The following is a 26,214-nucleotide window of genomic DNA, read 5'->3' as shown; positions in this document are numbered from 1 at the left end:
AAAGAAAACCGCTACTGACAGTTATGTATTTTTGCCGTTTTGCAAAGACAATGCGATTTTTCAATGACAAAAAAACAAGAGGTTAGTGAAAAAGTGTGCTTTTGTGGTTCCTGCTATTGATGCACTGATTCTTTGTGAAGCAGCAGATGTTGGTTCAAACGCGTGCGCAAAGACGTAACAGCAAAACGCAAGACAAGACGACGATGTTTATTTCAATTTTTAGCCACAATAATTGGATTATTTATGGTATAAGTTACATTTAATGGGAAGCAGGCAGACACCCCTTTCTGTGTTCTTTTTATTCTTTTTATTTATTTATTTATTTTTTTTTACTGCAGCCTTATTTCTAGAATCCCAGTCGGCGATAAGGACGCCTCTGCTGCCCCCTTTTGGATACATCCTCACATTACCACTGAGAGCTGGACCGAGAAAGGATAAACATCACTTGGGGTCCAGTTGATCTTACCTGGTTGAAATTAAAATTTTCGTACTGATCTATTCATTGGAGGAATGGAAATTAAGGATGTTTACTCAATCACTATGCGGCAGTTTAACGAAAGTGAATTATTTTTTTTATTAATGGCAAGTACTTCTACTTTACAACATCAGAGAGAAATACTGTACTTTTTCACAGCTATATATACTTGTTACATTTCAGATTGGCATTTTTACGCAAAATGAACAGACGCATATGTGATGCACTTGTACATGTTACAGGAGAGAATAAACAACCCAACAATACACGTACAAAGTGCTGCTTAAACATGAATGCATCAGTCATAGTAATACGCTTAAAAATAATCACACGGAACCATTTACTGCCCTAAGTTGTTTGTTTTTGTTTTGGAATCATAAGTTGTCTGTCTCTCAGCGTAGCCCTGTGATAGACTGGTGACCTGTCCAGGGTGTCCCCTTTCATCACCCCAAGTCAGCTGGGATAGACTCCAGCCCCCCGCGACCCCAGTGAGGATTAAGTATAGATAATGGGTGGATGAATAGATTTAAAAGTTAAATTACATCATTACATACTCACCCTCTCTGACATTGAATAATCCAGAATTTATGTATATGCAAATACTGCATGTTTTCCACGTTTTATGTTCTCTTAAGTGTGTCCTCAGTGTGTGCACTACAGGCTTCAAGTTTTCACATCACATTTGTGGAGGTTGCAGAACGGAACAAGACTGCTTCCATGTGATGTGGTAAAATCGTGCTTATATGTATCTGTGTTTAACTGAAATTGTACAGGTGAGCACAGGGAAACTTTCCATCTTCAGCTGATGAATGTAAAAAAGTGCCTTTTAGTCAGAACTCATTCTGCACAGACCAAGTTAAACATCCAAAAAGCATTCACTGGAGCATCTTGACGCCATTGGGAATTTTTTGTGTTTTATTGTATCTTTTATTTAAGCAAAAAGATCTGAACATTTTCAATCACACAGAACACATTCACACCTTCTGAAAAGACATGCAAGCTACGCAACAGGAGCTTTTTATAGCTTGTTTACGGTGTGAATTTTCCCTTGAAGGGCACAGCAGGGGGTTGATGTTTTTGTCATCTCAGGTAGTTACTGCACGTTCTTGCGCTTAGCAGCACTGTGTAATCGATGATAATACTACAGATTAGAGACAAAATAGTAGCAACTAGTGCATTGTGCTTGGAATATAATTTGTATAACACAAAGTGAGAAATTAACATCAAACAGCTTAATTTAATTGAATGGAAACTTGTCATGACAGCTGCATGTTACGTGCAAAAAAAGAGAGACAATAATAAATGACTGGATTGCAAACTGGATAAAGCAAAATGTTTTTAATCTCCTTTTAAAACACTTTCTCAAGAAGAGTGGTTCAGTTTCAATATGAGTATAACTGGAGACCAGTGTAACATCCTGTGTTAGTTTTCACATCAGAAATCATCCACAAAGGCCAAACACTTAGACAAAGGCTTTGGAAAAAAAAGAAAATGCTGACATTTGTGATGCTGAAGACTGAAGCAAAATGTGTATTTTCCAGCTTCGAACTCCTTCTTAGTAAAGCTACAGTTTGTCTTTTGATGTGTGTGGGCTATATTTCTGCACATCAGAAACTTGAATAAATAGATCAGATTAATATATGATCTTTGCTAAGCTCAGTTCCTCCCCCACCAACCCACTTTTGAGGGAAAATAAAATAACCAACACAAAATAAGAACAATTCTCTGCAAAACCTAATAATATAAAATATAAATGACAGTCCAGCACATACTACCAGCTTAGAAGGAAAGAAGATGTAGCTTAAGTGTTCATTCACAGGCCACATGCCATGTTGAGATGTCATTAAAAAGCTGCACTCCGTCCACTAGGAGACAGCAGAGTGACAGAGTTAATAAAGTCACCCATGCATTAATTCTCAAAGCACCTTTGAGGGAGAATGCAGAGCTGTGGGTGAATACATGGGGGAGGAATTAGTCAACAAAACAAATGGTATGAACAGCTTGGGGAGCTGTTAACAAAATGTTCACAACATGTAAACACTAAGCTACTGGGGACTAAAGAGTCAAGTTGGGAATGAGTCCACGCATTGGTGACATTATCAGAGCTCATGTGGGTCTGTGTGTGTGTGTGTGTGTGTGTGTGTGTGTGTAGGTGTGTGTGTGCATGTGAGAGAGAGAGAGAGAGAGAGAGAGAGAGATTAGATTTCTAAAGAGTAATGAGTCTTTAAATGGGTTGCAATTTCTAAAGTAATCTTGAATTGGTGGCCTCTGCTCTGAGCATTAGTTACTAGAAGTGATAAGGGGTGTGGGTGACCCAGTTGGATGTCTGGTCTTTAGTGCGCTTGGCAGAGCTGTGGGTGGTAAACAGGGATTTAAAAGCCTCGGACTTCTCCTTCATATCCTGGATCGACCTCTTGGTGGCAGATGTTGTGGAAGACTTGGTGGCTTTAGAGGAACCGGAGGATCCAGAGGGTCCAGCCACAGCTGGGTGAAAAAAAGACCGGTGACATAGCAGGATGAAGAAGAGGACAAAGCCAGACAAAAGAAGAGAAAGCATTTGTAAAAACAAGGGAAATACGACAGAAAGGAGGAGAATTTTCTCAATAAGCATTTATCTTTCTTTCATCTTAAAAGTTTGTTAATGCACTAATACAGTCTACTTTACCTCTGTGATGTACAGACACTGTATTGTAACTAGAGTTATTTCAGTAACTAAAATAGCGCTTAATATGATGTCAAGAGACAAAGAGCCTAAAAGAGCATTTGAGTTTATATTAACTGCAAAAACAGTATTCAAAACCAACCTGTTTAAAAAAAAAAGAAGAGTTTTTCAGATTTTGTTTCTTTTTATACATAGCTAAGGATGCTTTACTGCAGTTTAAAGTGCATAAGACAAGCTTTTTGCGATAGTTAATTATTATGAAGTAAACCTTGAATGCATGAGGAATAATGACATGACTGACATTTAGATTGGTTTCCTATGACCCTTGCTTTTATGTGAAGTTCTGTCTGACACCAGGTCTGTGAATATTTGATTTAATTCTGAAATTCACAACCAGAGTGACTGGAAGTAGAAACGAAAGAGGAAATACAATGGACACAGAGGTAACAAACGATGTGAGCCTCAGATGGCCTTCCTCAATTGAGAGAGCTTCGGCATTTGAAAGGGATCTAAAATTACATTCAACTGGAAATATTTCTGATAGACTGGTGACCTGTCCAGGGTGTCCCCTGCCTTCGCCCTAAATCAGCTGGGATAGACTCCAGCCCCCCAGCCCCCCCACGGCCCTCGTGAGGATTAAGCGGTGTATAGATAATGGATACATGGATGGATGGATGGATGGATGGAAATGTTTCTATAAGATCTGTAAGTAACAAAACCACTCTACTTAGTAAATGTACTTTTCCTTTATCATAACACTGAACCTGGTGTTTCAATTTTAAATTGAGACTCTTGAGGTTGTTTCCAGCTTTGGACAATCGCCTGGCTGTTAAAACTTTAGATACTTCCTGATGTCTCGCTGATTACACTGGGTTACAAAAATGTTTTTTTGAAGGTGTCTAGGATTTATTAACTGATTTAGGTCATTTTTGCAATGCTGAATCTGCTTTTATGTATCAGGTCAGGTTTTTATACCAACTCCATTTAAAAAAAAAAGAAAAGATTTTGCCACTAAATCGATTACATTTTCTGACATTAGTGATTGGTTTATTTTAGTATGTCTCATATGCAATCGGATTTCAGAGGAAAAAAATCATTTTCTAATCCTTTTCTTAAGCTAAATGATCCAGAAGTTGATGAGCGTAAACATTTGTAAAGATAAATACAAGTTCACAAGTTCATAGGTTCATAAACCAGGGAGTAAACTTTCTATCTAAATTTAATTCACCTGCAAATATTTATAGTATCAACTTGTTAAGGTTTCAGAATTTGTTCATTTCAGGAACTAGAAAAAGAATTTTGTATGATGCAAAGCATAGATACCCGCACATGTACATAAAATATATTTTTTAAAAAGTGCATGTGGCGACAAATCAAAATGTTGACCTCATTGAGCAAAACCAATGTAATATTTGGATTCAGCACATTGCAACTGTCCAAAATCAGCTCAAAAAACTTTGACAACAAAATGGGTGTAGACCAGTGTTATATATAACAGTTCTCTTTCGGAAACATTGCTGTTTAAAGGTGGAACATTTTTTACATGAATTCTGCTGTCTTCTGAACAGTGGCTGGGTTTGTATTTATGAGAGCAAAGTGTGGTTATCTACCTGACTGGCTGCTTTCACCACCATTCTGTAGTGAGCTCGTTCCAGTCGCATCCACAGGTGGAGACTCTGTGTCTTCTGTGGGAGACAGGAGAATCAGACAAGACAGATCATGTCATTCAGTGCAACTGGTGAACAGTCTAGAGTGTGCCCTGTGTTCTGAGACAGGCTCCAGCCCCAACACGACCTTCTAAAACTATAAGGGGGTACAGCTAAAAGATGACTGCTACACTGATTTAGACTGATACATTTGTTATGAACTTGTAAACATTACAAAGAAATTGTAAGAATCTACTCCAGCCGTCACCAGTATATATTGCATGAAGATTGTGGACATAGAGAGCAGGAGAGGTTGTGGCCTTAAACCAAAACTTGTCCGTTTTCTAGTGTTTAAGCCCAATACTTAAAAAAAAACAAAAAAAAAACATAACCTGCTTTCATAATCACAAAGAACTTTCATACAGGCAGGAGGAGGAAAGAGCACATTTTTGTTGTTTCGGTGCAAAGTTTTCAGGTTTAAGTCAAATAAACATCAGGTGTTTCTTAGCCAACATCCTGTTCATTTGTAAGGTTAGAATCCAGTCCTGTACAGGAGAACTAAACAGGAAACCACACCAACGGTCTCTGAGGACACACAACACTGGAAGCCTCTGAAAATTCATAAACACAGGGCCGACGTTAAGGTACAGTACCTGCTCTATTATCACTACTTTAGCATTTCTTTGCTCATTTATGAATAAATAAAAACTGGGATTTGTAATACATGTGTTCACAACTCTGGGAATCATAAATAATAGGACAGATAATGAAGACCTAATCCATAACGATTCCACTAAATATTTGTGTTTTTCTCTTAAAAGAAGTTATGATTCCCCAAAAAGCCCACCAAAATCAGGTTGTTATATGCATGAGGTACTTTACAAATAGACACTGTGGGTCTGTAAACCATTACAAAACCAATTTAGGAAATCATGTCTGACTGACAATGACTGTAAAACCACAAAAAGCTACTGAAACAATTTTAAAGTATGACTATTGTTTCGACTAATCTACCAGCAATTGGTCATGAGATGCGATGCGTCAGGATCCAGGTGGCTTACCAGAAGATATGTATGAGATGCAACTATTAAATAATAACTCTAATGCTGTAATCTAATTATATTTATTTTAATTTCACTTATTTTGAGCAGATTAAAACTCTCAAGGGTTTTCTGGTCTGGTGCCGGCACAAATCACGCTGGGGTTCTTACACCTTGTGTATCATTAGTGACTAGACCTAGAGACTTAATGCGAGTCAAAGGTCCAAACAACCTGACTGCTGCACTTTCAAAACATTATCCAAATGAAGGAATACCTAATCTGGTGTTTTGCAAGTTGCATAGTTTTGCTTATGTAAATGCCACACATTTGTCTTAAATATAATACCTTACTTAGGCTTTACACAAACCTTTTGTTTCTGATGGAGTGGACACGGTTTCAGCTGCTTTGCTCTTCTTTGTTTTCTAAAAAGGGAAAGGCAATGTACAGAAGAAAATCAAGCTTAGCTACAAACAGCTTGACTGGATGAATCATGTTTTTAAGCATTTAATTGTAGTGAAGAAAAATATTTTAAAGCTGACAGACACCAAATCAAGCTCAAGAGTCCGGTAAGATAATTTATATGTAGCCTATTTGAAATCATAAATTGGTTCAAAGTAAGACCCACCTTAGTTTTGGCTTTGGCCCGCCTCTCATCCATCCTGTCCTTTAGCTTTTCCACTTCCTCTTTAGTGCCATTGAGCACCACAATATCTTCATCTTTAAACGGATCCCCACACTGAAACAAAGATAATATACCAGGTAAGACACACTGACTGACTAATACAGAAAAAACTTTTCCAACAAATGCAAAGACAGTTCATATTCTGCCTTGAAACGTCAGTTTACTAACTGTTATTTATGTTGATTTACCATTTAACTAATGTTATTGTAATTATGTGACTAATTGATAAATGTTTACAAAAATTAATACTGATTGTGCAGATATTGAAGCTTGTAATGAATAAGAGTTAAGAATTTTTCTTGAGTACCAGTAGATCAAGAGCAGAACAAAGCAGATTTAGATGAACATCAATTTGACGTCCTGTAATTTGGGGTACATGTTTTGCTGTTATATAGTGATTTACACTGATTCTGTACAACTTTACACTGCTGATTTCAACAGATTTAATGCAATATTTCAGTGTTAAATAATTAATTAGTTAACTACATCAAGTGCATTAACATCCTAAAATCCAAGCTGCTGTATTTTTGTGGTGAGGTTAAACCTTACACTTCTTAAAATATGTGACTTCAAAGGACACTGAATGTGCCCCATGGATTTTTCCTCACCTATACCTTGAGATGTAAATTTCACAATTTGAATGTTAGGCTAGTTTGAAGACACAAGTCTGAAAAGGTCAAAGATCTTTGTGTTTACCAGCTCAGGTAGAAGTTCAACTTTACAAGTTCAGGTGCACAACAGGGAAGTAGATATAGTCCTGCTTTGTCTTGCAAAACAATTGTTTGTTTATTCTGCTGGATGAAAACCTCTAAAATTGTTCATGAGGTATTTGTGGCAAGAATTAGCTAGGCTGAAAAAGCAAATAGTAAAATAAGTCAAGTTATTTTCATATGCAACTGCATATCTCTGCTCTGTGAATATATGTGAATGTGAAATACAAACACAAGGAGATGAACACAATTATGAAAGATCAGCATTCAAGCCATTTCTTTGCCACATCCCTTTTCACTATATTTGCATGCAGGCTGCATTTCATGTACTCAGAGGGGAAAGCCATCTAAATACAGTGGAGCACAGGGAAAAAGGCAAATCCAGTCAGACAAAACATACACACTGATACACACAAGCCTAAGGATGCTGTAGTTTTCCACTCTGAGCGCTCAGTCAGAATTCATTAGAAGAGGAGATTTTGTCAGACTTCATCAAATATTTACTCGTTTGTTGCAGACCTAATAAAATTTTGACGGATAATTCATCATTTTTGATGAACTGATTTCTCTATAAATATTGCTAGTAGTACCAACATTTGCTTTATCCACAATAGTTTATAAAATGTTTTAAAGCCTAGCCAATAACCAAAGCCTCATTGTAGTGAGTCTAACCTATTAAAGATGAAAAAAGTCTTTACGCATAATTATGTGTATTACTAAAACAACATAAGTATTGTGACTGCTTTATTTAAAAAAAAAAAAGAAAAAAAAAAGAAAGAAAACCCACCCATATACAAACACAAATATTAAACCCCTGAGTAACCAGCAGGGGATCTATTGTGTGTTCGTAATGCGGGCTCAGTGGGTTTGAACTCAGGCCATGTGCTCTGTTCAACACAAGAGGGATAATCTCAGAAGCTGACCAAGCAGCAAACAAACTCTGTGGGTGCTGCTCTGAAGTCAGTCACTCTGCTGTTGCTATTACTAGAAATGACACAGCTCACCAGTGAGCTGAGCACTATACCATGAAGTCAGGAAACAAGAATCCTGCTTTACATTTAAAAAAAAATCTTGTTTTACTTGAAAGGCAACAAGCAGGTGAACAAGACACAGAGATGTGCTCAGTGAAGAGACACTGCAGATAATTCAGTACTAACTTGGCAGACTAAATTTAGAATATTGAAAAGACAAATGAAGGAACTAGACGTAAAGGGGTTTAAGGAAAAGTAATGGAAAGCAAGAGGACAAAAAACAAACAGATGCCACACACCGGTGAGTAGAAAAACCTCAAGAAAGACGTGTGAGTGTGAGTGTGTGCGTGTGGGGGGGTGGTGGGAGGGGGGATGTGCGAGCATGTTCTTGTGTGTGTCAGGTGTGTGATTGGGTGTTACTGCTGGTAACCAGGCAGGGACGGACCTTGTCTCCTGGGGGTGTGGGGGGAGCAACTTAATCAGGAATGAGCACAACTAGAAACAAAACACACACACACATTCGCAAAACACTGTGCCTCACCCAGACGGGGTCTCAAGCTCAGAGAACGAAGCCTCCCAGCCAGGATATAACAAGACAACAACCAAATTTAGCTCTAAATTAGCAGACGCTGCTGCTGCTGTTGTTCCTGCTGTTGCTGATAATGGCGCCAATGGAAACTACTTCTGTTCACCGCAGCACTCTGGATGTATTCTAATAACTCTGAAGGTTTACTTCTTCATCATAGGGACCACAGACTCAACTGCCTCGAAGGTAACTGGCTAAACTTATCCTGTCTTTGGCATTCTGTCCTTACATACTGTATCTACATTTTTGTGTGTCTTACACTGATATGATCTTTAGATGTGCGATCTAGACACCATAAACATGACAGCAGTTGTAATCCCAAAACAAATGTTAAGAATCACCTTAAGCAATGGATCTAAAGGTTACAGACTGAGAATAAAAATCTCTGTCTACAAACAGTAGGAGCAAACAAGCAGGAAGCTATTTCTTATCCGTTTTCTTTCATGCTATGTAGTGGCTGCTTTTTTCAGTGTCTCGAGTTAGGGCATCTTGGCAGAAGATTAAAAATGTGCACATTTTCATGGCAGCCCCCCCTGTGGATATCTGCATCGTTGGTGCTGCTCTCAACTGGGATTTACCATCGGGGGGCTAAAGTGAAGATGTGATATGTGATTTAGAATAGTCTTTAGAGACCTCCAAAGCTTCTCTGCTCTCTAGCACTGGGACATAAAACCTATTGTTTTACCCATAGCCTAGTTTGCTCAACACAGAAACACCCAGCTCATCAGCTCAATTAAAAGCAACTATATGCCTGTTACATCCTGCAATATGTTGAAATCATTAACCATTCAAAAGTGTATCACAATTTGAATATCACAATTTGAATATCACACTTTATACACTTCAAAGGTGAACTGTGCAAACTTAATGTTGAGTTTGCCACACAAATGCTACCCTTAAAAGAGATTCAATTCAATTCAATTCAATTTTATTTGTATAGCGCAGTTTACAACACATGTTATCACACAGCGCTTAACAATATAAGGAATAGACTTTACAAATGTAAAAAGAGAACCCAACAACCCAAAGTAGCCTTTGGATTGTTGGGTTCCCACCCCGCGGCAGAACCAGGCTCAGGGAAGACAGCCATCTGCCTCAACCGGTTGGATTAGAGTGGGGATGAGGAGGGGTGGGGAAAACAGGATAGCAGACGGAGAGCAAGCAATAGAACAGAACAATAAATATGAACATCAGTACAAAACAAACATGCAAAAAAATCGATAAAATTGTAATCGCTTGAGTGAAATGATTAAATTGTCCATGTGCCTTGAAAATCCCTTTCATAAAAAGTGGTCAAATACAATAGAATATATTTTATTTATCCCAGACCTGGGGAATTATTGTAAACAGCAGCATCCAAAAATCTTGAAAGAAAGTACAAGAAAATAACAAAAAAGAGGCCTTATTTCGGTGGAACATGTTAATATGGGGCTTCAGTATCAAAAGTATGTGATATAATGTTCTCCATCCAAAGTCAGTCGGCTCTTAAGTCCAGACAAATGTCTCTCTACTGAGCAGCTTAGGAGGTTCCACAGAAATATTTAGCAAAATATGTTCCAAATGACACAAACTGCGTTTTAAATAAAAACAATCTAACAACATACATTGCAAGGTATCACACTTACTCCCACAGTGCTGCCCTTCACCGAACTATTCTAGTCAACATAATGCTGTTTGTTTACCGAATGCTATCTGCTGTACCTTGCACATGTAGCTCCTGATGAATTCCTTAGGTTTCAGACGATCTGCTGAAGGTTCATTCAGTGAGTCTCAACTAAGGCTTTCATGATTTTTTATTGCTTCACCGCTTTCAGCACTGCTAAAAAATGTTTAAACTTTTAGGTATGTTTAGTCTATCAATTACTCTAGAAGCAACTTCTGTCTGAAAATACCATCCTCAAATACCCACATCTTTATCTCAAGATTTGTTTTCGTTTTGTTTGCAAGATGCTTCAGCTTATGTCGACCAGACAGTTTAAATAGCAAATGGGCCATTTTTTAACTTGATAAGTAATTCAACCTATTATCAAAATTGTAAGTCTGGCATTTTTTATTGATCAAACAATGGAATAAACAACTATGTAATCATGGTAACGCTTGCCTAATATTATGTATTTTAAAACGGGAATTTCATGGCTGTGTTGAAATTGTTTAAGTAATCCATGCTTTGCCAATTTTCTGTCTATTTCATCTCTATTTCTCTATTTTTATTCATTGGTTTGTTGTGATATAAAATAGAAGGACAGCTCTCTTCAACTGAAATTTGTCACTGCGTTATGATTTGAAAAAGGGACCTGACAAAGTTTGCTATAACTACTATATGCCACAGTACGATAACTATTTGAGAAAGAGATAATGTGCAGTCAGTTAATGTGTCACATCTCAGATACGAGTTATTAATAGACTAGATTTGAACACTAAACTTCTAAAAACTGGCTTCATCAATTAGACTCAACCTACATATTTAACCCTATTTTACATTCCTCAGGGGGTTTAGGACACTTTTGCAAATAACCAAAGTGGATGTCTCTATTGCAGGAGCTTCATCTGTGGTGGTGATACTGACAGACTACAGAGAAACAGGGCTATTATGCGTCAGTTTGAACGGAAAAAACGCAGCTTCCTGTTGTGCCTGGGGATGAGCGTTATCGTCAGTTCATTTATATATTTGAGGAGTAGGATGCCCGCTGAGACAAAGCCCCTACAACCTCCAAGTTGCAGACCCTTCTCCTCTGAATGTAAAGCTTTTCTGCTCGGCAAGGAGAAGGAAGTAGAATGGAACCGGCGTGACTGCCAGGTATGTTTTTTTTTGTTATGTACGTTTGTGCAATGGAATGCAGAGAAAATTCTGGATCAAATGAACCTGTGTTAGCAGAGTAATACTTACACACTTATGTAATTGCTCTAGTAAAAACAGAACATCAAGTTGAATTTTTTTTTTTTTTTTAAAAGAACTAAATAAGTCTGGTCACCACAAGAGTGGAGACCAGACAAAATAGATTCTGTAGTGGCAAAAATGTGTAAAACAGTAAAATAAAACAATCAGTCAAACTGAACAAGTACTTTAGAGGATTCATTACCTGATAAAGCCCATAAATGTGAGCACACATGGAGAACGAGAGCCCTGTTTTATAACAGCAATAATGTTAATATGTCTGTCAACAGGTGGAAAGCTATATTCTCAATAGCAGTGTGCAGTGTTCCAGTTTGACCACAGATCTACACTTTATCACAAGACCTCTAAGTCGTGAAGAGGAGGACTACCCTTTAGCTTTCATTGTGACTGTTCACAAAGAGCTTGAGCTTTTTGTGCGCCTACTGCGAGCTATTTACATGCCACAAAACGTCTACTGCATTCATGTGGATACCAAAGCACCATGGCAGTATCGAGCAGCCGTACGGAAGCTAGTCAGCTGCTTTCAAAATATCTTCCTCTCCAGTCGCAGTGAGACTGTGACTTATGCTGGGTTTTCTCGCCTGCAAGCAGATTTGAACTGCATGGAGGACCTCGCAAAGTCCACAGTAGGCTGGAAGAAGGTGATGAATCTATGTGGACAAGATTTCCCTGGCAAAAGCAATCTGGAACTGGTACAGTACTTGCAAAGCAAAGAGTGGAGGGACAGAAACATGACCCCTGGGGTCAAACAGCCAGTGACTATGAGCCACAGAACACAACTCCAGCACAAGGAAATTGTGGGGTCACATGTGGCTCCAAAAGGGCCAGGACTGAAGAAAGGTCCTCCTCCACACAATCTGCAAGTATATTTTGGAACAGCCTACTTTGCTCTGACGAGGCCTTTTGTAGACTTTGTTCTGGAAAGTCCAATAGCACGTGACTTCTTGGAGTGGTCCAAAGACACATTCAGCCCAGACGAGCACTACTGGGTGACACTAAATCACATCAAAGGTAAACTCAAAAACACAACACCTACATACTACTTCTGACATAACCTGATTCTACTTTCTACAGCATAAACCCTTGTTCAGATTAATTATTAACTAGTGTGATTATGATGTTTAAACAAAAGGAGACAAAAAAAAAAAATCAATGCAACAAGGTCGAATGAGATCAAACAACACATGTGATCCTTAAACTTTACATGCTGGCTCATTCATTGACTGTGCTTTTATAGCACAGCTTAAAATGCCAACTTTGCATGATAAATGTGATGGACAGCAATCAGAGATTATGGAGGAAGACATGAGCTAGGTTCCTTTTCAAGTGACACATTTTTGAAGAGCAAAATAATTAGCTGACATCAAAGATGGAGAAATTGGCTGACAGTAGAACCACCAATTTAGAAAGAATGGAGCCTGGACTCTTAGATTTACTTGAAAGCGAGTCATAACATGAATACGGTGATTTACGTACATTTCCATTCATCTACTTTGATGTGGGAATGCCAGACATTTAAACCAAAAATAAATAAATATTACAAAAATATTTTACATTTAGGTAAAAAAGTTGCTGCACTGAAGTGCAACAAAGACTGGCCCTCTTTGACTTATTTTATCTTGTTTTACACTCTTGCAGTGATGTAACTGCACTCTACTGAAGAATTAGCACCACCGAGTGTTTCTCTCAATACACCTAGTTGTTAATATTTGCATAATAATGTTGATAATAATAATAAAAAAAATAATCTAAAAAGCCACATTAATTCATATTTTCATTTGACTTTTTTTTAATATACTGTACTTCTGTTTAAAGTTGCATTAAATGTTTAAATGTGCTCTAGCACATAAGGAAAATGTGGTATGAAATACAATCGTGACTCGATAATGCAACACTACGTGTAAAACCTTCTTTTATGTTGATAGCAAGGCTGTCGGATTGTCAAGACGGAGGTTGAGATACAAGGAGGGCTTGATGCTTGAAGGGTAATTTGTTGTTAATATTTATTGTTTATAGTTGTTATGATAACTAGGGTATTGTTAGAACACTACGCTGGATTCCACGCCTAATTGACCGGTGCACTTGTGCACATTCTGGCCACTTCCACCCCATCGGAGCGCACCCCTGAGGTGGAAGTGGCCGGAACGCACAGGCAGTACTGGGCTGCTGATGCCAGTTTAGGATAGCAGTAACAGTTCTGTTTTCACCATCGGTGGCGGCGGCGGCAGAGGAGTGGCGGGCAAGATACACTCCACCGTTACCACCTGTGTTTACTTCTGAGCACACTCGCTGCGTGTGATGTCGTTGTGTCCTCTTCTGTGCAGGCAGGACACTTTTGGGTCGTATGAAGTTCACACAGCAGATCACATACAAGTTGCATTTAACTGGAAATGTGAACGAACTTGCAAAAAAATCTGACTTTATAAAAAAAATCCGAATTGAGCATTAAATCCTGCAGGCTGAACAAAGCCAATCTGTCAGATTGTTAAGTCAGATAGTACGCTGTTATCCTTATATGTGACATAAAATGTCATGTCGGAGTTGGAATCCAAGGCTGTCGGTATATTAAGGCTAGTTTTAATGGGTTCAGTTCGTTTTTCCTAAACACCTGTTGGACAGCAAGTTTTTTTGATAGTTAAGGGTCGGATTATCAAGTCACGACTGTAGGTAGTAAGGCTAAACCAAGAAACCAGTCATTATAGCCACTGATAATAGTTATTTTGTAATAATGTATCTGTAGATAAGATAATGTATATTTTATCTCATCAGGTTGATCTTGTTTTTTTATGGTATGCATTTGGATGGTTCCTTCAGAACAGCTTAGGGAGGTGACTATGCACTGCTTGTAATTACAAATGCATTGAATCAAACTAACCTGCTTGTCTGGATGTGGGAATTCATTTCTCTCCTTCAAAATCAAAATGCATTGTTAAAAAACATTTCAGTTAACATATTAACCTCAACTTTGCGTGGCTTGTTCATGAATGTTTTTGCAATGTGCTTGTTGGTCTGTCTTCAGCAGAAAAATCACTCAATACAACTACAACTGTGTCTAACAATAGTTGGAGGGTCAGTTTGTGCTCTCTGGCCACAGTGGACAATAATGAGCCTCAATATGGCAAAGAAGATGCAATATTTGAAAAAACCTAATTGTACAAGCTGCACAAAAATTAGACTTATGGAAGTGTTTTCCAGTTTTATAAGATAAATGGCTTTAAGGATGAGAACTAACTGGTTGTTTTGGTAAATGCATCTCTGATGAATGTCCTCACTTCCAATAAAGACAAGTAACACAGTGCCTTCTCGACGCGCTTTGATGGGAAGCATGCAGGATTGCCTCAGAAGCAGGCTAAGACAGTCCCAAACAGGGCTAAGTAAATATTTACAATTCAATTAGGTCACATGATCATGATTAAGTTTGTCTGGTTATGTTTTTGAAGATGCTCCAGGCAGCCACATTGATGGAGGTTGGGCAGGAGCAATCCGGTCAATCAAGTGGAGGGATCAAGAGAGAAAGACACACAATGGTTGCAAAGGTACACTAAAGTAAATATACATAAACAGAAATACAATTTTATTGATTATCCACTGCAACACAACTTAAATTCTGTTCATTTTGCTCAACTGTGCATTACTAATACTTGATATTTTGGAAATGTCAGTGTCATAAAATCTGCTGAGTAGATAGATGACATCATTTAATAGTGCCTCATGATAACTTTAATAGGTTAAAGATTTTTTTTTTTAATCTAACAATACAATACATTCATACACAGGTAGATGTACATGTTTTACCTAACAATAAAATACATACATCTTCTCACCCACAAGCACACAAACCTGCCGACAAACTCACACAGCATGATGAAAGCTCTGAAATTCACAATTGAAGGAAAAAAATCCCTTTCCAGGACATTATGTACGCGACATCTGTGTCTACGGAGTAGGAGACCTACCATGGATCATCGACAGGAACAGCATGTTTGCCAATAAGTTTGAGAGGAACACCTATCCCGAGGCACTGGACTGTCTGGAACAGTGGCACAGGAACAAAGTGCTGGACCAGGCAACTGTTCCTATAGAGCCGTCATGGCTGCTGGCCACACAGAGAACGTCAAGCAGAAGCCGCTACATTAAGAGCAGTGCTGGTGCATGAAATGTCTGTTGATATTGTGAACAACAGTCAGGATACATGCAATTCAGATAATTTCCACTTGTTTTGTGGTGTCCATGCAAAAATGTGAATAAGAGAAAACTTAAGTGAGAACGAGAGGATAATATCAGTGTGCACTTGCACAGACTGTAGTGTGGCTACTGTTCCCATAAATGTGTTGACTTAACAATGAGACTATAGGATGGCAGTTTTTTTAATGATAATTGTGTGACAGTGTATATGCCAGTAGACTATCACTGTCATTTGAGACAACTACTATACAAAGTATTGAAGAAAACATGAAATAAAGATCTCTATTGGTTTAATATGTTTCAATGTTGTACAGCTAAAAAAAAAAAAAGAAAGAAAAGATATTTGTTGATAAATCTATTGTCTGTTATTCCTATGAAATAAGGTGCAAACAAATAAAGGAAAATATTTTGAAATATTGTACTCATGGTCTTGCTTTATAAAAGACAGAAAAACATAACATGAATTTTAATTCTCACATTATCATCTGCAACGTTTGTCAGTGACTGCGGAGATTAGAATCTTTGAGTAATTTGAGATATTTTTAAGTTCCTTCATTCTCAAAATAAAGGTTCTTAGTCATTTAGGTCATAGGATTACCTAGTAAGTCACACCTTACTGAGGTTTTTCTTGTTTGAGGTTAGAAACTTGTCTAGATTGAGATATGGATATATACAATACTTCTATTGACAGATTATGTAACTCAAAAGTGACTAGAAAGAGCTATAAGTCCCATACCTCTAACACAAATAATCAATGTAACATCAATGCTTTATGGTATATTTAGACCACTACTAGCGCGAAAAATACAAGGGACTGGTTAAATGTGGGCATGCGGCTTCACGACATATGTAGAGTTTAAAAGACAGAGCAAAGAGTCTACTATAAAAGGTTAATAAATGCACTGAAACAAAGTAGGAAAAGAAAAGAAAAGAGAAGAAAAGAAAAGAAAAGAAAAGAAAAGAAAAGAAAAGAAAAGAAAAGAAAAGAAAAGAAAAGAAAAGAGGGAGAAAGGGAGACAGGCTCAATCTTATCGTCCACCCAATGACACATCCTCTGAACTCCTACAGACTAGTCAGACCCTGACCTGCTCAGCAAATCACATATTAGGGCCATTAAAAGCCATTTCATGTGCTACACTATTAGGAAGAATGCAAAAGTGGCCCTCTGAAGGCAAGGAAAAACAAAAAATACAAGGAAGAGCACTTTCTAGGGAACTAGAAAGTGTCCGAAAATCATGACAAACCTTTTTTCAGTCATTCTATGTTTTTTGCTTTGAAAGATTAAGTCCTACAACTACATATTTCCATATTCTCTAAACTTGCCAACAACTGTCTATACTATATTATCTGGACAGTCAGACGTGCTGTTAAATATGATGCAAGTTCAGTCCGCCAAAATATTGAAGCTAAAAAAATGTCCCTGTGTTGCCTAATAAGCCTATCTTAGCAAAAACCTCCCAGTTTCCCATGAGAAGCACTGTAACTTTTTGTGGCTGGTTTGTTTGTCCTATTTCTCACAAAGTCAAACAACTGATCTGTGACTGATCCGAGGTGCTTTCACCTCACAAGAAACCACAACAGCAACTTGCTAGCATCTGCTGGACTCAAAATAGCTTGTGCATGGGAAATTCTGACAATTTTTTAAAAACCACTTAAAGTTACAACAGGCCAAGACCCAAAATAGACCACAGGCCTTCTTCTGTGAGATTCTTATGTGGCTTTAAAGAGGTCACTGATAGAAATGGTTTGACAGGATAAACTGTGAAGCTAAAAATGTACAAAAGATATTTGTTCACATAGGTAACTAAAAGATAGGCACTAAAGACATACAGTCATGGAAAAAAATTATTAGACCACCCTTGTTTTCTTCAATTTTTTGTTCATTTTAATGCCTGATATCACTAAAGGCATATTACCTGAAGAATACAATGAAAACAACAAAAAATGCAGCTGATCACATAATACTGTATGTCCTATTTGACTCATCCATCCATTATCTATACACCGCTTAATCCTTACTAGAGTCACAGGGGGGCTGGAGCCTATCCCAGCTGACTTAGGGCGAAGGCAGGGGACACCCTGGACAGATCACCAGTCTACCAGGCTACACTTAGAGACAAACAACCAAGCACACGCTCATTCACACCTACGGACAATTTCAGAATCACCAATTAACCTCCACATGTGTTTGGACTGTGTGGGAGGAAGCCGGAGAACCCGGAGAGAACCCACGCTGCACGAACATGCAAACTCCAGGCAGAAAGATCCCGGTGACGTGAACCAGCAACCTTCTTGCTGTGAGGGAACGGTGCTAACCACCGAGCCACCTGAGGTCACACAGGGCACGAAAGAAGCCCTTCATCAACGAAAGGCAGAGGAAAGCCCAGTTACTCTTTGCTGGGATCACAAGGATTGGACTGTTGATGGTTGGGCAAAGGTTCTCTTCAGTAATGAATCCAATTTTCAGTTGATGCTCACTCCAGCCAACTTACTGGTTATGGGAGGAAGCCTGGAGAAGCTTCCAAACCAGACTGTCTTGCCCGACAGTAAAACATGGGGGTGGATCAGTGACGATCTGGGGTTGTTTCAGTATGGGTGGAACAGGCCAAATGCAATTGTGTGAAGGGCAAATGAACCAGGTCATGTTCAGGGCTACTCATGAAAACAGTCTTCTTCAATCAGCTGGAAAACTCTTTCCTGCCTTGAATGACTGGATTTTCCAACAAGACAATACCCTTTGACACACTGCGAGGTCAGTTAAAGCCTGGATGGAGAACCAAAACATTCAAACCATGCCTTGGCCTCAATCACCAGATCTAAATCTAATTGAAAACCTGTGGAAAATCATCAAATGCAAAATGAAGAACCACAAGCCCAAAAACAAAGCAAATTTGTTTGAACTTGTGCAACAGGAATGGGCTGCTGTGACAGCAGAACAATGTCAGAAGCTGGTGGAGAGCATGCCAAGACACATGGCTGCAGTCATCAAAAACAATGGTTATGCAATCAAGTACTAACTCCTGTGTTTATCATGTGACTAAAACAGACAGAAAAGAAAACATGGAATGCCTAAAAGCACTGTTTTTGGCAGTACAGTGCCATAGCTATTGATGTAAGAACTTAAGTGATTTTGGTTATTAGCAAGAAAACCATTGAAAGTGGCTAGATAGCAGCTCTTAAGTACAACTTTTATGAGCTATTTTTGTTGTTATCATAATATCTATCCAAACAAATGTACCTTTTGTAGTACCAGGCATTAAAATGAACAAGAAATTGAGCAGTGAGGCGTTTAGGGAACATCAGTAAAACGTAGCATCTACCAGAGCAGCATGTTCAGCAATTGTTTAGCCTGTGTCCAGTTAATGAGTGATATCAGAAGAGGATTGATGAAAATATATATATATATTTTCAGATTAAAACACTTTACAAATATAAAGTCTTGTATCACTGAAAATCAATGCAACTAAACTAAGTCAGCATGCATGGTGTATTAATAGCTGTGGTTATGCTGAACCAACAAAATTTCACATTACTCTGATTTTCTGATAGCTAAAGCAATTAACCAACTCTACACAGGCATGATGGGAAAATTCCTCATGCCTCCCATGGACAAATTAAAACATTACACTTTAGACTTTTAACTCACATTGTTATTTATCCAAGCAACCAAGTGTGCATCTGGAGCTACGTCATTGCCAGAGTGCTATTGTGTTATCTACATTAATGTCAACGGTCCCTATTTGCAAAGCATTAGCAGTGACAGTTTGGTGTAAGAAAACAGAACCGCTGCCAAACACCAAGAGGCTCACTGATGGAGAGAAGTCTGTTGGTAGGAAAGATTATTAAGCTTTTCAAGAAATTCTAAGTATGGTCACAGTGAACAACCAAGTGGGGAAAACAACCTGGATTTAAAAAAGGGTTACATGTGGCTCACCTTGTGGCAGATTTCTGTCTTAACCTCCTTCAGGGCCCTGTCAGAGAAGACGCAGCCACAGGTCTGCAGGTAACAAAACCTGAATAATGAAACACAGGGATATACATTCAACATTTTTATAATTCCAATAAATTTTTACCCTTTCTAGCTTTTCTAGTGTGTAGGGCTGTTTTCTGTATGAAGTGATATCTAAACCTGCCACAGGATTCTATTGACTGTGAGGTGTTGTGTACCTTGTTTGATCTTGACATGAGAAGATTTAAAATCAGTAATGAGAACAGCTGAGTGCTGTCACATGTTTTGTTTTTTTACAACAAATAGCAAACATATATATGCACAGAGTTGATCTGTTAAACAAACCAGAGAACCTTATTGGATGCATTTCTTCAGCACAGAGGCAGTCTCTTTATCATTATAGTTATGTTCAGGTGATGTTTACCTGTGTTTGCCATTCATCTCCAACCCAACAACAGGGCAAATGAACATGCCACAGTGGATGTCCTCATATCTGTCTCCTTTAGCATTTCTTCTCTCTCCCTCCCATTCAGGGTTGTCAGTTAGGTTCAGCTCCTTTATATCCTGCAGAAAGAGTACAACAGGTTTATTCCTGCCTCTGACTACATAAGGTTGTCATCATGATCTAGCCACATACAGAAAAGGCAATTTTAACACATTTGACGCATTTTTATGTTATTTCTGACCATTTTGTACACAAAAATGTCCATATATACAGTGCTTAACAAATTTATTACACCACCATCCAGTGTAACGTTTATGCCACAAATGCTCTACATTAACTGCACTGCTAATTACCAAATCATTTTTATGTTTTTGTAATGGTTAATACACCAGTATGTAGAAGCTCTTTTACCAAAATGATATTTTTAATGCGAAAATAAAAATATTTTCGTTATCTATGAATTTTCACATTTACTGTTTTACAAAGAAAACAGAAAAAACAGTAAAGCACATTATTATTTCTTGATTAAGATATCAAAATCTAGTTATCTACTTGCATTACTGACCAGCAAAAATTGAATAGTGGCTGAATGTTATGGTTAGATTAATTTCTGATTTGTCAGAGAAGCCCAGTGAGCCAGCTCAAATTTTGGTATGAAAAAGTGAATTCAGTTTGAAATTTCGTATTCCTGCTCAAAATGATAAAACATCTAGAGGTCACTGAAAATGAAAGGGTTTGCAATAAAGCACTTGATGCTGGATGGTCTCTGAAACAAATGGGGAAAGACATCAAGTGTTCTCATAGTGTGGTCAAGTATGCTTTGGAGTCAATCTTTTTTCACTCACATGCATATGTTCCCATGCTTTTTATTGGTTTTGTTTTTTTGTTCGATGTTATGTCTATGTGTCTATTTGTGTCTGTATTTTACATGTGTATTTGTTCCTGATGGTGCCTCTTGGCCAGGTTGTGTTTGTAAATGGGAACTAGTTCTCAAACATTTTTACCTGGTAAAATAAAGGTGAAATAAATAAATTGCCATGACTGTTATTTATAAAACGTGCCAAGGAAGAGACTTCAAGATTTTAAGTACTAGAGACAGAAGGAAGACCACTGCTCATCTTCAGGCAGAGATGAATGCTTCAAGATCAGAGTCTGAGAAAGTCTCCAGAATGACCAGAAGCAGACGACTGTTGGAACAAGGTTTAAAGGGAAGAATAGCTGAAGAAGCCATTTTTGAGGCTTGCAAACATCCAGAAACGCCTCAGATTTTGTTGATGCCGTCCATATGCCAACATGGCAATGACCCCAAGCATACTTCAAAGCTGTGCAGAGACTATTTGACCACGAAAAAGGAATCTGGAGTTGAACAAATTTGGGATGTAGTGCATTCAAAGATTGAGCACACAAAAGTTTAATCTAAAGCAAGTCTGTGGGAACAGCTAGAAACTATTTGGAACTCAACAACAAAATGTGTGTGTGAAAAAGGACTATTTAGCCATCCACAAGCTTCTGGTTGTTTCTTTGACTTGCTAGTTCATCATAGTGCACATGTTCTTAACCCTAGAACACTAACGCCGGGTGATTTTCACCCGCACGATTTTTGTCATGTGATTTTCATTGTGTTGCTGCTGTCTGAGTTGCATGGGTCCTTGTTTAGCTTCAGACTGCTCATTGATGTCATTAATGGTTTGTTTTCCACCTCCCATCTGTGGTTTTTTCAAGAGGCATGCGTTCGGGTGATTTCCACTCGGCGTTAGTGATAGAGGGCAACATATTTTATGGGTGGAATTTACCCAATGCTAGTGGTTACGTGTTGAAATCAGGCGCTCTTTGCACAACATTCAGGCCGGCCACATCCTCTGCCCCATTTCATCCACAGCTGTCATCCTGTCAAAGGCCTAGTTTCTCTGCAATGCTAACAAGTGATTAACATGTAGCTAATGTTAATTTACATCTGCAATCATTGGCTACGCAGATTTTTTTTCTTTTTCTACTAAAGCTAGGCTTTTAGCTAGTTAGCTACAAGTGAAGCTGTAGCACTCAGAGAGAGGAAAAAAAAGAAATTTCCAGAAAATCAGTGAAATTTCTGACTGAGCACACTAACGTTAAAATTAATAACACCATCACTAACGCCGGGTATATTTTACCCAATATAATATTCTGGATAAAATATAGTTTTCATCAATTTATGTAAAAGTACAACACTGTATGGCAAATTGTAGGACTGGGGCATGTGAGCCTTGTCTGGTGAAGGCACAGTTTGGTTCTGGTATGGAGTCTGTCTAAGGAAATTCATGTAGTCAAAAAAATTTGGTAATTTTTCCCCTCTCAAAAAATGCCATTTTTTGTCAATCTCTGCCACAGATGTCAGTGATGCAGGAAGACTGTGCCTTCACCAGACAAGGCTCACATGTCCCAGGAATGGGTGGACCAAAGAGCAAGTTCCCAGCTCCATTATTTTTTCTGTTTGGAAATTTCTCGTTAAGGATTGCCTGATTTTTCAATAATTTTGCTGCCTTTTTATAGGGTCTCCCATGGTACCTTTTTTTAATTTTATGTGATATTGTATATTAGGAAATTAAAGAAGAGTACTACAATTTGTCATACAGTGTTGTACTTTTACATAAATTAATGAAAACTATATTTTATCCAGATTATTATATTGGGTAAAATATACCCGGCGTTAGTGATAGTGTTACTAATTTTAGCGTTAGTGTTCTAGGGTTAATGGTGTTTAAGTCAGGACTTTAGAGAAACCAGTCAAAAACTTTAATTGCAGCCTGATTTTGCCTTTCTTTTTCTCACCACTTTTGATGTGAGTTTGGGGTCATTATCTTGTTGGAACACTCAACTGCACCCAAGACTCAACCTTCTGGCTGATGAGTTTAGGTTTTCCTAAAGAATGTGGAGGTAATACTTCTTCATCATCAGTCAATTTACTTTGTGTACAGCGCCACTTCCACTGGCACCAAAACAGCCCCAGAGCATAATGCTACCACCACCATGCTTGACAGTAGATTTGGTATTCTTGGGGTTAAAGGCCTCACCTTCTCACCTGCAAACATATTTCTAGCTACTGTCTCCAATTACCTCAATGTTTTGTTCAATCTAACCCCAAGTTTTCTCCAGAAGGCTTTTTTTGTCAATGTGATTATTGCAGCAAACTTCAGTCAAGCCTTAAGAAGTTGTTTCTAGATGAAAAGCTTCCTTCACCAAAACTGATAACTGAAGTTGCTGTATGTATATTTTTGACCCAGCAGATTTTGTCATATTTCAAGAAGACCTATAATAAATCTATGAAAGAACCAAAATGCCAAATAATTATTGTGTCAAAGACCCACAAGTTTCAATGACAATATACATGATCTTCACAAGTGTATGAAGGATGCCTAAAACTACTTTACAGGGTACAAAAAAGACCCCCTGTCCAGTAACTTAGTATCCATAAATGCAAAGCACAGCTTTGAATCTGACCTAAACAAGTAGCCTTTCTTTAAGACCACAGAGTTAAATAATGCAAATATACCTTGATCCCACGGATGTGTGTTACAGCCTCAGCATTGGGTCTCTCAGCAGACTTATCCAGAAGATATTCAATGACAGCATCTTTGTTATACAACCTGAAACAAAACATGGACCAGACTTTCAGAACATAGTACGTTGAAATGAGGCTACATCATTTAAATGATGGCCACTCAACAAGCCATCATGTTTCCGTAAACGTACCTAGACAACTCATTTTACTTGACTGACGAAATAAAAATAATAAAAGAATAAAAAAAAAACTACAAGGCCAAGACACCTCCCTCCTACCTTCCCAGGTCGCAGGCAACGATGGGACGTCGAAGTCTCTCCTGGCTCAAGGCACAGTACTTCCACTTGGCAGCCAATTCTGCATTTTTATCAACCTGGACATGAGAGAGGACATGTCATAGCACTCTTAACTTTCGTCACCTTCGTCTATAGTCTACAAATTGTTGTCATGAAAACTAACGTTAACCACTTCATCGTTGTAAGTTCAAATACCTAAATAAGTGAATTAGTCGCTTAATAATTTACAACACAAATAGCCGTAAGCTAATCAGTTTAGCCTGTTAGCTTTAGCAACCGACTGACAGCTTTCGACAATGTCTCCCGACACGGAGGCATTTGAAAGGAAAGTCGGGGAGAAAAACACGAGCAACACACCTTCTCGACTTTTTTGGGGCCTTTCACCAACTCGTGTCTTTTAGGAATCGTACCACCATCACATCCCATTTTGTAAGCTGTCTCGTAAAGTTTAATCAGACCAGTTAGCTTCCACGGACAAAGCTACTCACGGGCAGGAAGTTCTAAGGTTGTAAACAAACAACGAGAGATCTGCAAAGCTCGCGGGAAGTGCGACTATTTTGATGTCGCCCCCTAGCGGTTGAACAAGTAACACATTAAACACTCCAGGTGTATTTTGTAACTCCGGCCACTGTGTGGAAGCATCACTCTGAATATCAGTTTGCTTGACTCACTTAGGTAGACTACCAGAGCAGTGGAAAGCATTGGAAAGCTACCATTTCTTATATGGGGTATATATATATGTGTGTGTGCGTGTGTGTGTGTGTGTGTGTGTGTGTGTGTGTTTGTTTACAGCTTTCTATTAGTTTTTCAATTTTCACAGAGAAAACAGAAAAAGCATGTCACTACACAGCTGACTGACATATATAAGCAAAGACAGAAGAGAAGACGATAAAGTGAGAAGAAAAAATAAAGGAGGAAAAGAGAGCATTTCTGTATGGTTTGAAAAAAATATAGGAAAAACTTTAGCAGTTGAAAAAAAAATCTGTGAACCATCACCATAATGTTCATAATGTTATCAATGATAAGTTATATAAAAACGATCTTGTACACGTTTAACAAAAAATACCACATCTTTGACTGTTCCAGTCAAGCGTGTCAACATGAAGAGAAAAAAAAAAACACCTTCACACAGATCACTTCACTCTCTTACTGCTCATCCATCTATTAGACATTTTCAGTCAGCCATTAAACCCAGAACTAGTAAGTGACATTAGTCTGGCTTTCAGGCTTGTTGTCAGAGTGGTCTAAAGATGAAAGTTTCCTTGGAAGATAGTTCAATGAGTACTAATGAGATCTGTTTCCTGTGCCTTGCAGGCTGAAGATTAGTTTACTATCGATGGTGCTGTCCAAGAGCGACCATTAGTTTGGGGAATACCTCAGTGGAGACATCTCTGGCGGCATGACTGATAATCTGTGTGGAAAAGAAGGTCGAATAAAAACACAGCACTAGACTTCATTTTAGCTGAGAAAATAAATTTCAACTTCTTCACGCTCGCCGCACACAGGCAAGATGCACAATGTTCCCGAAATGTAGCAAAATTAACAAATATAAACATAGGAACATTTCTCCATTTTGCCTGATGGTTCGATTGGTCCTTCCTGTAATTTATAAATTGTGTTATGTGTCTTATTGAATTTCCCCCCTTTCTCACACAGAGCTAAATGTTTAGTATGGATTTTCATTAGAGGCAATGGAGTGAAAGCTCTGTTAGCAAACTATCTTTGAGAGAGTACAGCGCCCCAGGCTGATAGTGCAAGCCAACACCTCAGGAACACACAATGCACAATGGCCACTGGACAAAAGAAGACTAGAACAATGATCTTCCATCCCTGTCTAACATGTTTGGTTGTTTTTACAACTGCAAAAATACATAGAGGGTTTTTTTTGGTTTGTTTTTTTTTCTTTTGTTTTGTGTCAGGTGCACCCATTTGTAAAAACATGGTACACAGATCTTACTTTAATCTGGGTTAAAGGAAATAATACATTGGTATATTTTGCTCCTTTCTTTTACATCTTTATGTTCTAAATCAACTATAAAGACTATCTACAGAACAGTTTTAAATAACTTAGCCTTTGGGGATGCATACAATTTTCTGGAATTTTACTATTTTCCCATGCAAAAAAGTAATTTAAA

General features: G+C 38.2%; 2 protein-coding genes across 2 annotated transcripts; one reads left to right on the top strand and one right to left on the bottom strand.

The window, feature by feature from the left end:
• Nucleotides 1-1,798: 1,798 nt before the first annotated feature.
• Nucleotides 1,799-24,592, bottom strand: rtf2 (replication termination factor 2). The gene is made up of 9 exons (XM_008279285.1): nt 24,437-24,592; nt 24,062-24,156; nt 23,775-23,868; nt 20,228-20,367; nt 19,789-19,867; nt 6,450-6,560; nt 6,192-6,246; nt 4,748-4,822; nt 1,799-2,959 (listed from the first exon to the last, which is right to left on the bottom strand). Exons 1-9 carry the CDS (start codon nt 24,503-24,505, stop codon nt 2,763-2,765), a joined length of 915 nt encoding a protein of 304 aa, XP_008277507.1. The 5' UTR covers nt 24,506-24,592; the 3' UTR covers nt 1,799-2,762.
• On the top strand, nt 8,810-16,268 carry gcnt7 (glucosaminyl (N-acetyl) transferase family member 7). Its single transcript, XM_008279284.1, has 5 exons — nt 8,810-8,959; nt 11,312-11,570; nt 11,939-12,680; nt 15,110-15,205; nt 15,581-16,268. The coding sequence occupies exons 2-5, from the start codon at nt 11,364-11,366 to the stop codon at nt 15,823-15,825; spliced, it is 1,290 nt and encodes a 429-aa protein (XP_008277506.1). The 5' UTR covers nt 8,810-8,959; nt 11,312-11,363; the 3' UTR covers nt 15,826-16,268.
• Nucleotides 24,593-26,214: the final 1,622 nt, after the last annotated feature.

The sequence above is a fragment of the Stegastes partitus genome, unplaced genomic scaffold (genome assembly GCF_000690725.1).
Source record: "Stegastes partitus isolate 25-593 unplaced genomic scaffold, Stegastes_partitus-1.0.2 Scaffold151, whole genome shotgun sequence".
Taxonomy (NCBI): Eukaryota; Metazoa; Chordata; class Actinopteri; family Pomacentridae; genus Stegastes; species Stegastes partitus.
Note: the sequence above shows the minus strand (reverse complement) of the source record. Positions and strands in the feature narration are given on the sequence as shown.